General features: G+C 42.3%; 1 protein-coding gene across 5 annotated transcripts in view; it reads left to right on the top strand.

Annotated features, from left to right (window-relative positions):
• Positions 1-3,561: 3,561 nt before the first annotated feature.
• Positions 3,562-22,330, top strand: part of MIER3 (MIER family member 3) — a 29,706-nt gene continuing 10,937 nt past the window's right edge. For 2 of the 5 annotated variants that reach the window (XM_074931980.1, XM_074931979.1), the window contains exons 1-8: positions 4,364-4,464; positions 6,647-6,792; positions 8,650-8,784; positions 10,188-10,308; positions 12,555-12,640; positions 12,849-12,921; positions 15,399-15,550; positions 16,002-16,083. In XM_074931980.1, the coding sequence (XP_074788081.1) occupies positions 4,371-4,464; positions 6,647-6,792; positions 8,650-8,784; positions 10,188-10,308; positions 12,555-12,640; positions 12,849-12,921; positions 15,399-15,550; positions 16,002-16,083 (889 nt within the window). In that variant the 5' untranslated portion in view covers positions 4,364-4,370. Of the gene's footprint in view, positions 3,665-4,363; positions 4,465-6,646; positions 6,793-7,380; positions 7,511-7,799; positions 7,936-8,649; positions 8,785-10,187; positions 10,309-12,554; positions 12,641-12,848; positions 12,922-15,398; positions 15,551-16,001; positions 16,084-22,330 lie in introns of those variants that run through there. The other 3 variants (XM_074931981.1, XM_074931982.1, XM_074931983.1) reach the window with 3 other exon arrangements.

Here is a 22,330-nt window from a genome sequence, read left to right as displayed (position 1 = left end):
ATCTAGCTAGATTTGTGCGAGATGGTGACTTGCCTGCCTCCTCTGTACCCTGCAGGTCTTACTGTGTTCAGCAATCCAAATGCAAGAGGTGATCACTGAAGGAAGCAGAGGTTTTGCTAGCAGAGATGTGGGCAGTTCTGTGCTTTTTGGTGGTTTTAATGTCTAGGATCCCTGAGCATATTTGATTTACTAGTAGAGATACAGCCAAAGGATTCTAAGACCAGCTTCATTCCTGAATAAGCAGGCTTTACTTTTTGTCATTGCCTACGGAAAGGGGTATTTAAGGTCATTCCTCTAGGGCTTTGTGCAAGAGGTTTGCTGGAAGAGTGTGGACTGAAGTGAAAAAGTATCACAACGCTCACATCACCCACATACAGACCAAGACTTCAAACGTGGTTATGGTATTCCCTGATGACCATGTATCTGTTGGATGTATCCATGATACCATACACTTAAGAATGGAGAAAGTAAAAAACTTAATACTTAATTTTATCATTTGTTAGGGGTAAAGGAGAAAAAAAAGCTAGATTTTCTTCTAGAGTTTCTGTGCTCTTTATCTTACAACTCCTCATCTGTAACTGTTCAGCTTCATGGCATTATTGGTTTGGGTTTTTTTAAAAAAAGACTGGATTCTTCTAATTCACTTTAGTTCTTTCCAATTATTTTGACCATTTCAATCAATTGAAAAAAAAATTTGATATTTTTGTTGTTGTTGTTGTTTAATTTTTTTGATCTGAGATTATCTTGGGCAATAAAACATAGTCAAAATAAGGGCACAAAATGTATCTTCCTCCATTACTTCAGAAATGTCCCATCTTCTTGATTACAGTTCAAGAGAAAAGACACCTTGAAATACAGAACTCCACATGGTCTTGCATGCCCAGCAGCTATGAAAAGCTGCACTTACATTGATGTAACCATTTGATTCACCGTATATATGCATACACATATTTTGTTCAGCCATCTCTGAGTCCCTATAAAATGGAAAGAGCAATGTCACATTGCCTTTCTGCTCAGACCCAGAAGGCAGAGAGCAGAAGTACACCCGTAAAAGCTCTGGGCTCTAGTGGAACCTCCATACCAACACCACACCACAAAAGCACAAGTTGGTTTGATTTCCAAGCTACACTTCAAGAGCGTACCATACTCTAACCCCTGTTTCTGGAGAAAAACGCTAATTGAGAAAGAAGTAATGCAATCACATTCTTGTTCTTTTCCATCCCCTTCAAATGAGCTTACCCCAGTAACCTCACCATCGTAACTCTTTATCTTCAACTATACTCAGTGAAAACCACTGGGAGGTAAACGATGTTGTAGCAACATAGAACGTAGTTTCACTATACATATTGCTGTCAAAATCCAGCCCCCACTCAGATTCAGGATCATAGAAGCCCTTTTCAAATCTTCAGGATTCAGATTTTCATCATCATTTTTTTGTAGGTTATGGAATCTGCAAATATTTGTAAGCTCTTCTATATAGCTGCAATTTCAAAGTGCAAAACTGAATCTCAGGGAAAGACAGGAAAAGAAAGTCCTTGGGGTTTTTTTACCTGTTATGCTCTAGAACCTGTTTTTACTTTTTTTTTTTTTTTTTCCTCTCCTGTCTTGCAGCCCCTTGTCCACAACACTGAGCACTAGTTTTTCCAGAATTCTTGCTGTGACTTATAGCACAGCTCTGGAACACACCTGCTGTGGTAGAGCTATGACTTCATACTATTTTATCAAAGTGGTCTGAATTATCATTAAAAAAACCCAGTTCTAAATGTGATAAAAGAATTTAAGTGGCAAATTTACAGAATATTTTTCTACAAAATTGCACACAATTGAAAAACTTAGTCATGTTAAACAGTTGAAAGACTGAAGCGAACTACTTCAGAAGTTAGGAAATAGCTACTTGCACCCAAACTGGGGAGGATTCCCATTAAGAAAATGTATATAGCATCAAATATATACTTGCCCAAATTGGGGATTCTTCCTGCTGCACTTTCTGTGCTATTTTGTTGACAGGATGAACAGCCCTGTGTATGTTTTACACGTTCTTTGTTCATGAGAAGCTATTTTGCTGATAGGAAACTGGGTTTAGCGTATCCAAAGGGAACAAAACTGAAAAAGGCTAAGGAGCATTAGTGGGTTATAATGGCATTCCAGACCAAAGGTGGAAAGCATTAAATCTTCCTTCTTTTTGAGTACTTGCAGTGTGGTCTGACGTAGCCTATCTGTCTGTCACTTACCATTTTTACCAGACAACTCCCTCATCTATGTATACAGCTTTGGAAAAAGGCAAAGACTGGTCAGCAGTCAGAGGATGAGATACTGCTGGAGCTGCTTGTGACTGTGACAACTTTCTAAAAAATACGTTTCTGCAAAGTCTTGAGATTTCTGTGTCATCCGCATCTTACCCCAGGTACATCAAGAGCAGGTATGTCTGTATCTTGGGTTGCTGTGTAGTTTGAAGGTACACAGATGAAGTTTGTACACTGGAGTTAGACTAGACTCAGCAGCACAGCATGTGACACAAATTAATTTAATCTGTTTCTCGGAGCAACAGGTCCCAGCAGAATAAATTAACCATTATAGAGCTCCACCGCTTAAATACCTAAACTAGCTTGGGATCTCTACACTGTCTGGAAACCCAACACAGGACACATCCAGAGCAGCCATTCACTCTGTGATACAGCTGTGAGCCTCCCGAACTCCCCCAGTGGGACACAGCCTGGGGCACTATTGCACCTGAGTGTTGCCGTGTCGCACACCGCCTTGTCCAGCAGGCGGTATTTGGCCAGAAGCAGAAACACACGACTCTAAAATTAAAAACATGAGTCTTTATAGCCCGGGATGAAGAAATCGAGCTGAAAACGGCCCAATTTCCATTCATGTGTAGCGGGACAAAAACTAGTACTAAAAAAGGGGATAGATACTACTTGCACGTAAACAACCTCAACTTTTAGATATTGCAGAGTGAATTTCGCTTTCCCAGAGCCACAGCAGGCAAACCAGCAACAGGAAGGTCTGAGGGCTTTGACATTTTGCTTCCTGCTCCAGACCCTCCGGATGTCGGTGACTGCTGGCCCTGCTCCAAACTAGCACCGAGGACGTGGCTGGCTACCGAATGAAGCGCAGGTGACACAGCCGTGTCCAGTTCCCGCACCGCATCCCCGGCCCGGGACGGGACCGGACGGCAAGCGGCGGCAGTCGGAGACAGGCTGACCCGGACGGGAGGCGTCCGCGTTACCGGCGCTCCAGCCGGCCTCGGCGCCCCGCCGGCTCCCGGCCGGCTCGCCCCAGGGCGAGCAGCCCCCGCCGGCCCCGGCTTCCCCGGGCGGGGCCGGTGGAGGGCGGCGGCCGGCGCCTCGCCCCTCGGGCCCGGCCTCGGCAGCGGGCGCCGAGCGCCCTCTCCGGGCAGGGCAGGGCCGGGGCGCGGCGGGCCGCGGCCCACAGCGCGCCCTCGCCGGCCGGGGCGGGCGGCGGCGCTGCCGGAGGTGGGGTCCCGGCGCTGCCCCTGCCCCGGCGCCGCCTCCTCCGCCCCAGCCCCGTCCCGCCGGCCCCTCCGCTCCCTCCCTGGCCGGCTCCGGCTGGGGCTCGGCGGCTGCCATTGGCTTAGCGGCCCCATCCGGGCACTCGGCGCAGCGCTGTTCCTCAGCCCGATCGTCCCAATATGGCGGAGGTGAGCGGGGAAAGCGGGGCCGGGGCGCCGGGATTCGGCCGGCTCCCCGCGGGGCACCGCCGCCGGCGGACCCCCGCGCCCGCCTCAACATCCCCGTAAGGCGCCTCCGGGGCGGCCCGGTGGTGCGGGGGGGGGCCGGCGAGGCGGCCGGCGGAGCCGCCGCCGCCGGCGGGGCAGCGGGAGCCTGCGCGACTAGGCCGCACGGCGGGCGCCGCGCAGCGCGGGTGCCGGGTTCGCAGCCCGCCGGCGGCCGAGAGGCCGCGGCCGGGCGCGGGGTGGGGGGGGCGCGGCCGCTGCGCCGGGCCCCGGGGGGCGCGGGCCGGGCCGGCGGCGGCGCCGCCGCGGCGCGGGCGGCGGCGGAACGCCCGGCGGGAGGGAGGAGGAGCGAGCCCTGGAGCTGGGAGCGGGGAAGAGGCGGCGGCCGGTCCGGCTGCCTCCGCCGCTGCCTGCCACTGTCATGTCCCGCCCGGCCGGGGCCGAAGGGAGCGGGAGCGCGGGCCGGGCTGGACGAGGCTCCGGGGAGAGCTCTGCCAGCGGAGAGGGAGGGAAGGAGAACGGCAGGCGGGCCACGAGCGAGCGAGGGAAAGGCGGGATGGGAGAGGGTGAACGGGATGCAGGGGCCAGCAGGGCGGGACGCAGGGGCCGGGGCTGTCGGGGAGCGGCGGCGGAAGGGGGCAGCTCCAGGGGCCGAGGCGGAGAGCGTGAAATGAAGACCCTTGTCTGCTGCCGGGCCAGGTGGAGTCCGCACTTACCTCGCTCTGTTTTCTCCCCGCAGGCTTCCTTTGGGAGTTCGAGCCCAGGTTCGTCCTCGCCCATCTCCTGCTGCAGTACCCGGCCCGCCTGCTGCCCGCACACCCTTCTCTCCTTCCCGCTCCTTCCCGAACTTACCCCCTTGTTGCTTTCCTAACACTTCATATTCACACAGTTAACCGCTTAGGAGATTTCTGTTAGGAAATGTGCGCTGTGGAGTCTTCCCCTTCACTCCGGTTGCAATTAGTAATTGGCTGTTGGAACCCAAAATGAAAACAAAGTTTTGTAGCACTTTTTAAGTCAGCATCTCAGTAAAGCCATGTATCCTGGAGAGGGGCTGCTTCTCTTTTTGCTGATAATTATAGGCTTGTGATCTTGGACTTTTTGGTAATGACATATTTAAACTCATAAGTAATTTTTGAGGCTTTAACTGCTGTTAAGGTTCTTTGGAATATTTAACACAAACAAGCATAGTTAACATCAGCAGGGCTACTCTTGAAAAAGGAGCTGGGAAGTGTATTTGCTTCCGTGTAACTGCCTTCTGCATTGGCTGTTTGTCATCTTTTGTAACCACTCCTAAAAAATTTAATGAGCTTGTGTTTTTTAATACACTTTTAAATATTTTAAATGGGATAGTGAGCATTCAGAGCTACTAAAGAAGAGGGACCTTTTTATCTAAAGTCTGAGTGGAACAGAACTTCCACTTGTGTTACTCAAACATAATGTGAATTGGAACAGAGATTAGAAGCAGTCATTTTGAGCACACATACATAAAAATTTATATTAGTCAGTTGACACTTCTTTAAGACTGAATCGGGATGTAATGGCCAACAGCATGAAAATTCAACACGTAGTGACATTATGGTAATTGGAGTGGCATTATTGGCTATAGTGAAAGTTCTGTGAGACTGCAGTTCAGACAGCATGTGAATAAAAAGCATTTTCGGCCTGAATGTTTCTCTACAATATGATACTATGAACTTTCACAGTATTGTCTTAAGCGAGCTAAACAAAGTTTAATTACCTGCATATAAGGAATGAACATTTTGCATAATTGCTGAAAAATTACTTACGTGCTTTAAGACTCAAAAGTGTTCGTATATATAACTGTGTCTTTCAAGGCTGGAAGCAGTGCAGAGAAGGATACTGCTTTTTTTTTTTTAAGAGAATTGAAAATTTGTAGCTATTTCCTGCAAAACTTCTGAAGAAGTGTTTTGCATGTAAATAATTCCTAATAAACCTTTTCTTTGTAAGCCAAGGATTGCAACAGAGCACTAGTGTCTAAGAACTAGTAAAGCGAAACTGGAAGTGAAAGAGAAATATCCTGGTCTGTTTCTTTTCTCCATCCTGAAAGTTGTAAGGAAGTGAACATTAAAGAACAAGTCAACCCTGTAATTCGGTGATTTTTATTGTAAAACAGTGACTTTGTGGTGCAGAATATTTACATCTTTAAAACTTGTTGAATCTAATGATAACCTTTCTAACAGTTGACAAAGTTTGAAGGCTTATGAGCCGTCTTAAGTAATGAAAAAGTGCCTGTTGGACCACAGAGCTGTCACAATAGCTTGATAGTTAATCCATTAGCATTTTGTTATTTCTGGTATATTTTTCTCAGAATTTCTTGAAACTTTGCTATGTTTATTCTTCCTTTCTAGATCAAGTGCTAAGAATTAAATTTGTTTTAATAAAAAATCCATCTGAGAGGCTAAACTAATCTGAAGCGAGTGCCAGTGTTCATTTTGCTTTTAGTAGGAAGCTGATTCATAACCTAAGCTAGCTGTTTACCAGGGAAAAACTATGCTTGTTACTGTGTAAGTCACGTAAACAGAATCAGGGTCTATAAATCACAGTCTCAAAGTATCTGAAATCTTACACCTTTTGTTCTTTGTGCATTAATGATGATTTCAAGGGTGTTTCAAACAATCTTTTATGGATTAAAATATTAATTTGGGATTGTACTGTCTGAAACTTTATTTTAGTGGTTTAGGTACTTCTCCCAAGTACTCTACACTGCAAGAGAGAAAGCTGCACTTATTGGTTACAAGTACAAAACAGGAAGGCCAGCTAGAACAGCTGAATTTGTCAAGTAGTTCGGAATTTGTTCTAGTTATTCCATCAAGAATTCTGACTGCAAACGAATTCTTGCAACCATATGTTTTTCTGTGATGTAATTTCACATGTTCATACATACTCGTATAGAAAAAATGACTAAAATTACTTTTTTTTTGATAGTTGGCTCTTTATCGTCTGAGGATCATGACTTTGACCCATCTGCTGAAATGCTGGTACATGATTATGATGATGAGCGAACTCTTGAAGAAGAGGAAATGATGGAAGAAAGCAAAAATTTCAGCTCTGAAATTGAAGATTTAGAAAAGGTAAGAGTGACTCACTCTCTCATAAATGTCCATACATGCTGTAACTTTCCTAGTGAAAAGAATATTCAACCTCCAGTTTGTATTGTATAATGCAGTTTCCTGCAACATGCCTTTGCAGCCTGTTTAAAAAAAGAAAACCAGGTTTGGTTAGGATATAGCAGTGCATCTCACAAAAAGGCTGAACTTAGCTTCTCAAAGATACTTGTGTTAAGTTCATATTTTTCATTTAGTAGTCCTTCCACTTTGGTAGGGAAATCGCTGAAGCTGGGTTTAGAGTCCTGTTATCTAGCATCACTTACTACTTCTGACTTCTGTAAATTGGAACTACATTTTGCTAGTGACAGCTAGGAGTATTTAATTCTGTTGGTCAGGTTTTGCTTTTCCAGTACGCAAACAAACAGTGCTGTTTTAGGCATGATGGCTCATATTCATTTGCTATGTAAATGATAGTTCTGTGTCTTAGTTTCATCAGTTTGGCATTTGGTGGGTGTACAGAATGACCAGCGTGCTCCTTGGCTTTTCTTATTCCATTTTACACTCTTTAATTACATGGTTTTCCTCTTTACACCTCTTGTTCATCTGTGGCAGTGTATCACCCATTTTAAACGCCTGCTGAATGCTGAACACCTACAGATTGATGCTGCCTGCGTTACTGTTCAGTGACCCACTTACACCACTCAGCATAACTGCGGATTTTGGTCAACAGAGTTCCAGGAAAGTGTAATTTTTGGCATCAAATATCAGGCTCTGTTTTTGTAGTCCATATGAAAACAAACTTTCTAAATGTGGAGTTGACAGTGTTTATACTCCTGATTTTTTTGCTATTGTTGTTCTGCTACCTTTACAGTTCCATTTTTGCTGATTACAAACTTTCAGTTCTAATAGTAAAGCAGCTTGCCAGGTCTGGTGGTTAAAATGGGGTTGCTACTCCACAAAATTGTCTTATTGCTTCTATAAGAAGGAAGAAGAACTGAGAGCCACTCATCTTAAACACTTTATTACTTTAGGTCCCGATCCTGGAAAGACTTGGATATGAGTTTACGTTTACCCCTTGTGAAAAGTCTTTGCAGGACTAAGACCTTAGCTGACTAAAGAAAACAAGTTATTTAATCAGTGTGTGAGTTCAACAAGAAATTTTTAAAGGTAATATAACTTTTAAAGGTATAAATAATGAAAAATATTTTTATTATTTTGATGGCTTGAATCAGGTAAAAAAATCAGTTTACTGTTTTATTAATTGTATTAGGATGCAAGTCTGATGATACTAGAATCACTTGATCAAAAGCTGTTGGAAAAAACAAGTTATAAATCAAGCTTTTCTCTTGATTTTTGCCTTCTGTATCGTTAGCTGTCTTTCTCCTACTTCTCAACAGTCATTGTGAAATATATTGTGTAGCAGATGGAAAGAAGGGCTTAAAAGTTGCCATATTGGCTTAGTTTTGTGGGTTTTTGCACACTTGCATGTCTAACTATGTAGGATTTCAAGTGTTTCTGCATTTCTCACTTGTAGTGGGGTTGTTAGTGTTTCTAGGATATCTTCTGTCTTGAAGAAATATAGCGAGTCATGCTCTACCGTGTGAATCAGATCAGGAGCAGATTTTTAATAATTACTCCTCAGTTTCATCTAGTAAACAGCTTTCTTCAGTAGTGTGATGGAACTTCACTATATGCCAACAGACATGGTTATGAGTTATTTCAGTCCTGTGCCTGAAAATATTTTAAATCTTTAATAAAGATTCCTGCTTTCAGTTAAGTTTTTGTTTTTTACTTTTGTTCTTCAAAATATGTCTTATCCTTTTAGGCCAAATACAAGTATTTGGCAATATGTTGAAATGTTTGTAAATCCTCTTGTATCAGGAAGGAAACATGCCATTAGAAGACTTACTGGCATTCTATGGCTATGAACCCACGATTCCAGTTATGGCGGGATCCAGTGCAGATAGCTCTCCAAGTGAACTTGCAGATGAACTTCCAGATATGACTCTAGACAAAGTAAGTCAGAACCATTTTCCCCTGTGTTACGGTTTAAAAGCAGAAATCCAGGTGACTTTAAATTATATTTCACTATTTCTCGATGTTACAGAAATCTATCTTTGTTAATTTTAATATACAATATTATTCTTAATTCATTCTTTTTCAAGGATCTTGAGGATATGATTAAAATTAAAACTATCACACAAACGTACAGGAACATTAGTGGCAGTATATTACAGCAAATGAGAGATGAGTAAGCTAACAGTTTTTCTAAAACACATCCAAAGCACTTTAAATAGGTCAGGTTTTTTTTAATAGAAGTGGGCTTTTTTGATAGTGTATGCAGTGTCGAGAAATAATAATTCTGGCTTCCAACACATGTCAGATACCAAACCGTTTCTGGATAATTTGCAGATACACTCCTGAATGCTCCGGAATGTTGCTTTCAAATGCATATAGTTTGGAAAGGTCTCAACTTTTGGGACTGAGAGAGAGATTGTTTTATGTGCAGTGACTCTATGTGTTGCATTACTGATGTAAAAACCTGAAACTTCCAGTTTTATGATCTGCAAGGTAACTGAATTCTGAGATTTTAATTGATTTTTGTCTATAAAGCACATGCAACTGGTAGTTTGGATTATATTTAGGTATAAAGTATATGCCTTTTTTGTGTTTTTTTTTCCCTTTACTTTCTATATGTCATGATGGTAAACTCCACAGAAAGTAGGGTATAATGATGGCTCTGCACATCTGATTCTCATTAGGATTCATGATTGTGTTGAGGCTACAAAAATGTAGTCAGCTTGTTGTCTGATACAGTTCTTTCCCTTCCTAACCCCTATATAGAGGTGTTCAAACATGTCTGCTAGTGAAGAACATGTGTGTTTTCTTTCTTCATATCTTCTTTTTTAAGCTACAGAAACAGTGATTTTTTTGTGTTTTGGGTATATAACAGGTTATCTATTACCTGTAACTGTCCTTTTGGCAAAAGTCTACAGAAGTGCCTGGCTGTTTAGTTTTTTTTTCCCCCAGAGTTTAAGGGGTAACAGCCTTCTAAAGCTTTGGTATATCTGTGATGCAAAGAATGTTAGAATTCTAAAAATTTGAGGTAGTTTCCACTGACATTTTTCATTGGAAGCAGTTGGAGGAACATCTGAGATTGATGCTTGCACAAGTTACTTCTTGTACATCTATGTTAACAGAAGACAAAGGGGAAATAACCTCCATGTTCAACTCTGAAATTAATGGTTATATTTTTTCTTAGATTTAGGAGGAGCAAACTAACTTTTTAATTAAGGGAGTATGTTCTGCAAAATTTACTTACGGTAAAATAATTTTAATTAATGAGAGTTACAGTTTGCTGAATCTGAATGTATACTTAATACTCAGTCTGAGGCGCTTTTTTTATTTTAATGATACAGGAGGAAATCGCTAAAGACCTCTTGTCAGGTGATGATGAAGAAACACAGTCCTCTGCTGATGACTTGACACCATCAGTTACTTCACATGAGGCTACTGACTTCTTTCCTCGGCCATTAAGATGTAAAAAACCTAATTTTATTATAGTTCTCAAAAAGTCTTAAATGGTATATGTAGCTTCCTGGCTTAAATTACCAAAATTGCAGAATAGTGCTGAGTTTACTGGGAATTGAGAAACAGTTCTTTGCAGGATGTTGTACATGAACGTTGTCTTTGGTATTACTGATTATCTAAAAAACTTACATTGGTACTGTGCTCAAAGGACAAGTAAAATTAATTTCTTAACAAATACAGTAACTTCATAGTTAATGTGGTATTGAGGAACACCCGTCTTCATAATTTTCAATATGCTAGTGAATTACATGAGTATGTAACCCACTCTTTTAAATCACCGTTTCTCTACTAAAATTTTTGCTGCTGCTTTTAAGCCGGTGACTCCTCTGAGCAGCCCGTGGATGTGAACTGGGATGCAATTTCTTTGTGATTATTTCCCTTCACCCATTCAACGCTTTTTCCATAGGACTTCATGGGGTGAGCCACAGTGGTTTTGTATGGGATGGGTCCTGTACACCCATGACCACCAAAGATTCACTACCCATGGAGCTATTCTGTGAAAGATCTGAGAACCAGTGGTTCAGTTGTCCAACCTGGACAAGGTATTCCACATTGCCTGTTGCAGCTCACTGTTCACTGGTATACTAGAGTTAGAGCATTGTGCAGGATTTTTATCACAGTTTTCATTTGGCAAGTTTCTTAAGCTATTCCTGGGGATTTCATTCCTCTAGAGAAGGGGGATGATAAAAGGGATGTGCTGTCTCAGTCATCAGCAATCATAGCCCTTTGCATGCTGTTGATTGTGTAATAGATATAAGACAATTGTATTGAAAGAGAGAAACAAAAGCCTTAAAAATTATAATGCTTTTTTTCAGTTAAGCAAACCCCAAACTTCCTGGCACTTAAACATTGATTGTGAGCTGGTAATGAATACGGCACAAAGTGTGGCAGCTTTGTAGAAAAAATGCTTAGGCCCGCATCTTACTGAGGATTAAGAAACAGTCGTTTTCAGCTAACATGGTTTTCTATCAGAATGTTACTTTCTCTGTTACAACTTTTGGTTGGACATTTTAAAATCAAATATCCACCATTTCAGGCAGGGAGATGTCAGTTCTCCATGCTGTTGGCAGTTTAATCTTTTTTTCTGATCTCTATTCCTTTCTCAGATGCTAAGATAACATGAAGTTTTAAGATAAACATGTCTAATACATAATAGAAGCTGTTTTATTTAATTTGAATTAATTGGAAAAAAAAATTGCATGTGATTATCCAGGCATATTGTTATTTCATGCAGTCAAGTTAGCTTCTTGCTTGCTTTTTCTATCAGAAAGAGATAGACTGGTGATTGTAGTAATGACTACAGAAGAAGAACCTCAGTCCATACAGTCTTGGATATTTTCTCTGATGTTGACAATTCTGTTTAGCTGTGATGAAGCTAAAATTGCAGCTGTATTTATGAGCATGTCTTTTCTGAAGTCTGAGAATACAAAATAGCTTTAATCCTATCAGAACTGTAGACTCCATTCTGCTGGGGATTATACAACTATAAAAATAGAATTACTTCAGAACCCAGTACTACAGTGTTCCAGATTCTAAAATACGAGTTTTTGTATGGAGTACTGTATTTGAATCACTTGAATCTGCTGTATTTCTTACTAAGGGGGAAAAAAAAAAAAAAAAAATATTTAAAAGGAATAAGCAGTCTTACGTTGTCTCTTGCTTATTCCATTTTGTGTATCTTTCCTGTATGTTCACTGCATGCTGAGGTGGCCTTGTTTAAAGAAATGTTTTGAATGCGCACTAAAACTTCTGATTAAAGGTTTTAGTAGATAATAAAGACATTCAACTTTACTTTCTTTGTGATTAACCTGAGGCTAAGTCATAGCCCTGAAAGTTTTCTGTTTTTCTCATACCTCTTCTCTATGGTATAAGCCTGTGTTGAGAAAATTGATGAAGAAAAATTATCTCATTCCTTTTTTGACTGTTAGGAATATAGTAGATTGACTCAGCTGCAGTGGTGATAAATGTTTCGGTTCTTCGGTATACAACTACGAGTGCCTTCTGACTTCATGCTAGTTTGATAGAAATGTAGATTAACAGACTTATGATAGAAATTTGGATCAACAGTTTCATGATTAAGTGTCACCCAGAGTGCTTTTACAGGGTGCTGCTTTCAAAAACATAGGATATCTTGTAGTTCTGTGTTTGAACTGAAAATTCTTCATAGCTAAAAGCAAACTTCTTTGTGTCTGAAGCAAACACAACTTGTGATGGAGATAAGGAATCAGATGGTGAAGATGTAGAGGCAGACAATGGTAATTCATCTGAAGATTTGAGAAAGGTAATAATTGTATCTTTTTTTAAAAAGGTTAAAAAATTTACTGTTAATAAAAATGCAGTGTTTAAATAAAAATTTATCTAAGACATATCTAAAATAATACCTTAATTCTGAAATTCTCTGCCAAATGCCAGGTTAATGGCATTTTTAATGCTTCTGTATGCAAAATACTAAGTTAATACCTGTCTCTTAATTTTTGTTACATCTTCAGGAAATAATGGTTGGTTCACAATACCAGGCTGAAATTCCACCTTACCTTGGCAGATACAGTGATGATGAAAAGGGTAAGTTCTTCTGTTTTATATTTTATTTCATGTTTATACATAGCGGCTGATGGAAAAACATTATTTAAATTTATAAGGTAAATTCAGTGACTTAGTTAAAGTCTCAGAGACCTTAAAAAACAAAGGCCCTAGAAAACTGAAGTAGCACAATCACATAATTGTATCTCAGAAATGTAATTCTTCAAGACAATATTCTCAAGAAAACATGGGAGGGTGGATTACTTTGTTAATTCTGAAGTATCTACTAATATTAGGAGGCAACAAACTGTGGGTCACGAAGGAAATATTTTCATCATAGTATCATAACTAGGCTATGAGCATATAACTTAGTTTACATTGAAGGTCTTCTAAGCAGTATTTTTGTTTGCTCGTTTTTTGGCAAGCACAATAGTATGGGTAATAAAACGGATATGGAAAACAAAGCAATAAACTACTTTAAATTTCCATAGCATGAGTAGAAGATGTAGGTCCTGATACACTGACATTTAAAAAATATATTTTAAGTATGATGTTATTCCAGTGTAAACTTGGGTTAAAAAGTGCAATTGTGCTAGAGTAGAAGAAATAATTTATTTACTAGAGTTTTATTTTGTATCTTTAGAAATGTTCACTATGAAAAAAGTATAGCATGTATAGTTTGGAATTCAGAAAGCAATAATGAAAGAAACTTGCTCATGTTGAACAGCTGTGAAATTAAGGAACAGTTTGGGGATATGCTAATAAATGAATGGCATTTTGGGATTTTTTTCTGTAAATTTTCAATATTCTGTAAATTATTGTCTTCAAACTGTAACATTTCATGGGAATATTATTCTAGTTATCAAGTCTTTTCAGTATTACCAACTGCTTTTTTGAAGAATGGCCCTTTCAGTAGGGAAGAAGAGTGTTTGGTGTGGATGGAGCTGGAAGCATTAGCAAGCGAAAATCTCTTATGTTGTGTAAGAGACCTCGAGAAGTCTCCTTTTTTGTAAGATGCAGGCGTGATGCTTACGGGTTGTAAGAGGGGAGGAGTAAGAACCAGATTTATTTGGATAGTCCTTTTACTGTTTACACATCTTGACTTTTCCTCAGCCAAGAACTAGAGAAGTGCTAATAACCAGAGAATTACCAGGAAGGGGTTAATCTGACAGCTTTTGCTGGAATGAGATGATGGTGGAGAGAAGCAGTGAAAATCTTGTCTGTTGGAACAGCCAAGAGCAAAGAGATAGCTCCCAGATCGGGAAGCCAGAGGAGCTCCTCTTGATACTATCAGTTGTGGACTCCAGCAAGAAGTGCTGGGTTGTCTTGGTTGATAGAGGTTGAAGCTGAGCGTCAGTAGTTCTTGGAGAGGTTGGACCGGGCTATAGGGGTGGAGAATTCTGTGAAAGCTTCTTCTGTACTCCCTGAAGAGCTTGTGATGACAAACAGGGGCTTATATTTTTGCTGTGTAGTCCCAGCTACCAGAATCGTGCAAGAAGGCAGCTCTGCTCTTCTATAAACTTTACACTTGTACATGTCTGTTTGAAAGCTTTCAGTGTTCTTAAGCTGTAACAGAACTTTCATGTAATTTTATTTCTCACCTTAACTTAATGTGTTCCCTGCAGTTTCATGGGAGATTTGAGAATCTTCATCTCTTTTACTGTAACAGCCATTATTCTTGTGTGTTTGAACTGAATGACTGTCTAATTTTGTATCACCAAGAGAGTATGTGAAACATTAGGTACAATGTTAATCACATCTATTGATCAGAGTAAAAGATTTGTAGTTTAATCTAGAATTGAAATATGCATACAGTGACAAAAGTTCAGGCTAACTTTTGTCTATTTCCAGTGTATTGTCTTTCAAATAAGCTGCAAGAGGTAAGTACGTGACTTCACTGTACTGTGAAGGAGGACTGTACATCCTGATTGTTTGCAAAGTATGCAGTGTAAAAGTTCTTAACAGCATTCAGTTGTTAGTGAGTGGAAAAACAAATTACCACATTAAGACCTAGTTCTGTTAAGTAATTTTTGGCAAATTTTAGTTGAAAATGACGAATTGGCCACCTCCTCTGATTTTTTTTTTTTTTGACATGTGGTATTTAAAATATTAAAGTAATATCTTACCCTCTTTTATTGTAAACTATCATTTATTTTTTGAGAACAGCTGCATAAAACTGAAAGGTTTTGCTGGTTTGTTTATATGATGAATACATATGCATAATTTGACTTGAATCATCTAGCTGTCAACAAGCCACTCCTCTACAAAGACTACTCAGGAGTTCAGTCCCTTATCTCAAAGCGTCATGGAACCTGAATCTCTTTGCCATGTTACACTGCAGAGTCAGTTTCTTAACTAAGACTTTTAGGGAAAAAGTGAGCTGCAATTTGAAAGTGGTGTGATGGTGTTTGATTTGATTACTTCTGTGTTCCTGTTCTTTGTCTTTGTGAAATAGTGTTTAGTGTTACAGTAGCCTTAAAAATGTCACACCTGGCATTAATGCATTTCTGTTTTAACAGCTTATGAAAATGAAGACCACTTACTTTGGAAACCTGATGTGATCTCAGAAAATAAAGTTAAAGAATACCTTTTTGAAACCTCCTTAAGAACAGGAAATGAAAAAATGATTGGCAGAATTCCTGAAGGGCTACATACACGGGACAATGAACAAGTATGTTTTATATCGTGTTCCATTTGTAACACATTTCTGTGTAATTAACATGCGTTCTCTCTCTGCCTTGTATTTTAAAGGCAGCAATACTCAATTTCTTTGTTTTTTTTAAATTAGATGTTATTAGGGTCAGGATGTTTCTTATTTGTAAGTTTAGGAACATGCTTAAAATTACAAGTATTTCAACGTTGACAGTGTTGTGATCTGTGATGTTTCTGATCACCATGCTGTTGACAAATCCAGCTTTTTTAATAATTGCATATGTTTTTCATTTCCTTAATTAAACCTTGCCTCAACTTTTGCATGGATTTCCTTTTGGTGATTATTTTAGAATTTTTGTAATGTATAAAGATAAACCTTCTTTTTTTTACATTATATATGCTAGATTTAGAGGTCTGTATTGGATATTTGCAAACTTTGGCTTTTTCTAAAGACTTTTTCTATTTTACAGGCACTGTATGAACTTCTTAAAAGTAGCCATAATGTTAAAGAAGCAATTGAGAGATACTGCTCAAATGGAAAGGCATCTCAGGGTAAGAGAAACTGCTCATTTTTTCAGAAAAGTCTGTTTGAAAATTTAAAAGAAAAAAAAAAGTGGCGTAGGAAAACCTTGAATAAGAATCAGATTGGTGAGCATATCCCTCTCCATGATGTTTAGCGCAGATTAGGTATAATCTTACTGGCCATTTGGAAATTCCTGCTAGAGAAGTTTGCAACTTGCATAAAGATTGAGGATCAGCTTTTCACCTTCCCTTCTTTCCTTCATTGCTGTTTTAACAGTGGTGCAGACTGAGGAGAGGGGTAGGGGGAGTGATTATTTTTCTCCCATAAAGCAGTTCTCACCCACATTACAGTATCTTTTTGAGATCATGTTCAATTATAATCTGATGACATTTATACCAAAATCAGGAGAACATAGCTGGCTATGTAAATAAGCCCCACTATTTTCCTCACTGTGCTTACATTGTGCTATGCTAACCCCAAACTGATTGTACTGTAGAGAGTTCCACAGATCTTTGGTAGATTGTGGAGAGCTTTGCTTGAGTTTACAGATTAAAACGAGCTTCCGTCTTGTTTGTTCCTAACAATTACTCCCTTAAAGGAAAATTAAGAGTTTATCATTTCACAAAGATAGTTCTTGGTCCTGTATTTTAACATGTATGGTGCATAAATGGACTATGAGCCCTGTTATAACTTGATATTCTTTCACATTCTCTACTCAGAACTGGATCCAGAGGGAACTTGAGTGTTTTAAGTTAGGTGCTGTGAAAGCTAAGTATCTAAGGTAGAGCTGAAAGGGACAGTAAAAACTACCAGGGCAGCTTCAGAAAGCTCATGTACAGGAAGAGATTGTGTAGGCCTAAACAATAAGGAAGTATCCGTTGCAGGGTTGTATCCTGAATCCCACAGCTCTCTAGGATTTAGATTCCTGTTTCACAGTTGAAAAATACCTCTGCCCGTTTGTGATACAGAGCCCAAAATTCTATCCTAAGGACTAGTACTCATACTCTTCACCCCAAGTCAGATGGGTCTTACTTCATTAAAAATGGTAAAGGATGATAATGTTGTCAACTCCTGTCTCTTAGAGTAACTATTACGCTGTGTTCTACTCTACCCACTGAAGTTCACTGTTACTCTCAAGATAAGATTTTAAAATGCACCACTCCCTAGATAATCTCTTAAGAGTGAGACTTTACATGGGAATCTTTTCTTCTCTTTGAAGCTTGAGAGCTCTGTAGTAAGGAGTGCAAAATTAATGGAGTGTGAAAGAAAATGGCTTTGCAGTGGAATGATTATCACTTTCATCTGAGAGCAGAAAGGTCTTACTTCCAGAAATATTTTGAAATGCGGGGGTTTTCCCCCCATTGGCTTTAAATATCAGCTGAACGGAAACTTTTTGGATCACCATTATGAATGTGAGATGCCTGAAATATCCTTTCTTAATTATATATAGACCCAAAGCCATAATCAAGATAGGAAAGCAAAATACTTGAGGCAAGACTGACCTATTCAAATAATTTGAACTACTTTGTTTTAGAAGTCTTACTCTCTTTTAGTGATTTTTTTTTTGTGGTTGTTTTTAAAACACTTTTAGAAACTTAAGGTTTTGTAGTTCCTCCATAAGAAGTCTGAAAGGTTATTTGTGGGATCCTCGGGAGCAGATTGTTTTTCGGTTTGTTCTGGATTCCCTGATACCCCTTGTTTTTAAAAAACCTGGATCAGACTAAGTATAGTCCTAGTTGGTTGGCCCTGTATGGCTACCCAAGGTATGCATAGCTTTTCTCCATGGTTCATTATGCCTTTTCTGGGGTCTACTACCTTACTGGTAGGTTTATGAGACTGGGAAAGGTGTTGATGATTCTGGGGAGCCTGCCTTACTTGCTGGATCCATTTGCTGTCTGTGTCAGCTCAGGATCACCCTCCTGGTGTTGGTTCACCCCACCCCATTTCTCTAATGATTTGCAATGCCATGCATCAAGTCTACCCAGGTTGGGATGGATCAGAGGCGGGCTTGGCCATCCTGACCTTCCTGAGTATTAGGTACTGTTTGGTCTTATTTCATCCCTTTTCGCTATGAGGCACAATTTTAAAACAGCCAGGGCTCCCTATTTAGTGGTTCCATGGCTTTGGGGTCTACAAGGGCAGATAGGGTTAATTACCATGTGCACCTCTGTCAAGCATAGCCTGAAGAGAGTTTGATTTGTAGGCAGTAAAAATTTCACTTAATGATCTTACTGGTACTGGCAGTGGGCTCCCTTCTGTCCTGAGGGTCTGTGCTTCCTATCCAGTATGCTACTCAGCAGGTGATACTAGAGTGTGATGGTTTCACCCCAGCCAGTGACTAAGCACGATGCAGCTGCTCACTCACTTCACCCCCTCCCACTGGGATGGGGAGAAAATTGAGAAAAAAGTAAAACTTGCAGGTTGAGTTAAGAACAGCTTAGTAACTGTCCTGGTTCAGCTAGCATAGGGTTAAGTTTCCCCAGCAGAGAGGGGAAGGGATCTCCAGCCGGGTTATTCATACCATGCTGAAGCGGCAGCGAGGGAAGCTTTCCTTTGTGGCTTTGGTCGCAGGGAGCACACGCTGCGGGCTGGACGTGTTCACTGCGGTATTTCTCTGTATAGTTTTTGTCTTGTTTACTGTTACTACTGTTTGTTGTTGTTATCGCTATTGTTGTTATTCAGATTGTTTATTATACTGTTGTATTAAATTTCTTCTTATTTTAACCTGGGGTTTGTGCCCTACATGTGTCTGAGGGTGGGGGAGGGACGACGGCAGCGTGGTCTCTGGTCCCAGCAGGGCTTAAAACTATCACAGCCTTTTTGGCGCACCAACGTGGGGCACAAGAGGGTTGAAATAAGGTTCAAAAAGGGACAGACCCTGACCAGAGTGTGTTGGAGCAATCTGTTGGGTGCAATTTTTTTTTTTCTGTTTGTATTTGTACTGTTTGATAAGAAAATGTTTGTAGTGCTGGCCCACTTTCTTGCATGGTGGGGCTGGATTAATCCTTATATCCAGTATATGATCCCAGTGCTGATGTTTGTTGGTGGTGGAAAATGTGTAAAGGGTCTCTTTTTGCTGTACTGGCTCCTGACTGCTTATAATGCGTTTGTATCACTGTTTGTGGGGGCAAGCCTGTACCTCTTTGCTGCCTGGGCTGTTGTTAGGGGTCTCACCCCCTCTATGGGTGAGCCAGGGGAAGAGATCCTCTCGATTTTAGGGAGTTTCAGTTATCCTTGGAGCCTGCAGGCCAATGTGACTGTGGCACAATTCTTTCTGAATGCCTGCCTGATTTCGGTTTTGGCCATGCGGCATTTCTCTAACAGTAGCAGTGCCCGGAAACCTGCCCCGAGGCCAGATAATAGTGAGTGGCAAGGGGTGTGGGAAAAGATGGGAAAGGCCTGAGTCGGTGGGCACCTCCAGTGCTTTGGAATTTCACTCCTGAACAAATGCAGAGCCCTGATAAGCTGATGGAGTGCTTGGAAAGGGTGTGTTACCAATCTGGCAAAACCCAGGAGACACAACTTGCTCTGATGTGTTGGGGACTTGCCCATGCCTACCGTGTCCTTTTTAATACCACCCACTGCCCTCAAGGGGGAGAAAGGGCTACAGGATCTGAGAGTGAACTTACTGGTACAGCAGCTGGGTCAGGGGGACAGGCAGAGTCAGTCTCAGTCGCCTCCACCAGCACAGCAACTGAGCCAGAGAGCCAGCCAGTGCCAGTGTCAGTTGCCCCGATACAGAAAACAAAATATACCAGAAAGTCAGCTCGCAAAGTGAGGGATGGGGATGAGCCAGGCCCAGCATGGGAACAGGAGGAAGGGCCAGTGGTGATTGTACTCTCTCTTTTCCCAACTGAGCTGCGAGATATGCGGAGAGATTTCGGCCGCCTGGGAGGCAAGCAGATTTGCACCTGGCTGCTCCGATGCTGGGACAATGGAGCCAGTGCTTTTGAAATGGAGGGGGGAGAAGCCAAGCAGCTGGGATCTTTGGCCAAGGATGCTGGCATTGATAGGGAAATAGGGAAACAGACTCAAACCCTCAGCCTTGGAAGCGACTCCTGCTCAGTGTAAGGGAGAGGCACCCCTACAAGGATGACATCCTATGTCAGCTAGGCAGATGGACCAGCATTGAGAAGGTCATCCAGAACCTCAGGGAACTGGCTGTGTTTGTTATGATCTATGGTGATCAGAATGATGAGCAGTCACCCATGGACCCAGATCAGGCCCCTTGCACACACCTGATGTGGCGAAAGTTCCTGAAGAGCGCACCAGAAGCACACTCGAAAGCATTGGCAATAGTGTCCTGGTGGACAGACACCCACACTCTAACAGTGGATGGAGTGGTTGGCAAGCTCCGGCAGTATGAGGGAAATCTCCCTTCATCTCAACATTCCCGGGTCTCAGCTGTGGAGGAACTGTCTCAGAGGGTCCAGAGAGTGGAAGAGGACATGTCCTACATTCCACCTGCACGGGCTGATGTCTCAGCCATTAGAAGTAAACGTTTCCCCACCCAAGAGAAAGGCAGCAGAAGGTGCACACCACGAGGCACCCTGTGGTTTTTCCTCTGCGACCATGTAGAAAACATGAGGAGGTGGGATGGACAGCCCACTGCCGCCCTAGCTGCACAAGTAGAGCAGCTGAAAGGGAAGACCATCACAAAAGGGGAGTCCTCCAAGAAAAGCGCAGCTTCAGTGTCCAGTCAGAAATCCCCCAGGCAGAATAGAATGGTGAACGTTATGTCTGACCCTCTTGAGGGGACCAGTAAATCATTCTCACAAGAAGTGAGTGATGATGAGCAGGATTAGAGGGGCCCTGCCTCCAGCCAGGTGGAGGAAAGGGATAATCGGGTTTACTGGACAGTGTGGATCCGATGGCCTGGCACGTCAGACCCACAAGAGTATAAGGCTTTGGGGGACACTGGCGCACAGTGCACCCTGATGCCATCGAGCTACAGTGGGGCTGAATCCATCTGCATCTCTGGAGTGACAGGGGGATCCCAACAGCTGACCCTACTGGAAGCTGAAGTGAGCCTGACTGGGAAGGACTGGCATAAGCACCCCATTGTGACTGGCCCAGATGCCCCGTGCATCCTGGGCATAGACTACCTCAGGAGAGGGTACTTCAAATACCCAGAAGGGTACCGGTGGGCTTTTGGTGCAGCTGCCCTGGAGGAGGTTGAACAGTTGTCCACCTTACCCGGCCTCTCAGAGGATCCCTCAGTGGGGGTGCGGCTTAAGGTTGAGGAGCAGCGAGTGCCGATTGCTACCAGGACGGTGCACTGGCAGCAGTACCGCACCAACCGAGATTCCCTGGTCGCCATCCATCGGCTGATCCGCCAACTAGAAAGCCAGAAGGTGATCAGCAAAACTCACTCACCCCTCAACAGTCCTATATGGCCAGTGAGAAAGCCTAATGGCGAGTGGAGGCTGACTGTGGACTACTGTGGCCTGAATGAAGTTACTCCAGCAATGAGTGCTGCAGTGCCGGACATGCTGGAGGTCCAGTATGAACTGGAGTCGAAGGCAGCCAAGTGATACACCACGACTGACATTGCTAATGTGTTCTTCTCCATTCCGATAGCGCCAGAGTGCAGGCCACAGTTTGTGTTCACTTGGAGAGGCATCCAGTACACCTGGAATCGATTGCCCCAGGGGTGGAACCACAGCTCCACCATTTGCCATGGCCTGGTCCATACTGCACTGGAGAAAGGTGGGGCTCCAGAACACCTGCAGTACACTGATGACATCATTGTATGGGGGGACACAGGCGAGGAAGTCTTTGAGAAAGGGAAGAAGATAATTGAAATCCTCCTGAAGGCTGGCTTTGCCATTAAGCAAAAGAAAGTCAAGGGGCCTGCAAGGGAAATTCAGTTCCTAGGGATAAAATGGCAAGATGAGCGTCGCCATTGTGATAAACAAGATCACAGCCATGGCCCCACCAACCTCTAAAAAGGAGACTCAGTCTTTCCTGGGTGCTGTGGGGTTCTGGAGGATGCACATCCCGAACTACAGCCTGGTTGTGAGCCCTCTCTACCACGTAACCCGTAAGAAGAACGATTTTGAATGGGGCCCTGAGCAACAACAATCCTTTGAACAAATTAAGCAGGAGATTGCCCAGGCAGTAGCCCTCGGGCCAGTCCGGGAAGGGCAGGAGGTTAAGAACATGCTCTACACCGCAGCCGGGGAGAATGGCCCTACCTGGAGCCTCTGGCAGAGAGCACCTGGGGAAACCCGAGGCCGACCTCTGGGCTTTTGGAGCCGGGGATACAAAGGCTCT

The sequence above is a fragment of the Athene noctua genome, chromosome Z (genome assembly GCF_965140245.1).
Source record: "Athene noctua chromosome Z, bAthNoc1.hap1.1, whole genome shotgun sequence".
NCBI classification, from domain to species: domain Eukaryota; kingdom Metazoa; phylum Chordata; class Aves; order Strigiformes; family Strigidae; genus Athene; species Athene noctua.
This window is presented reverse-complemented; position numbering and strand designations above follow the sequence as displayed.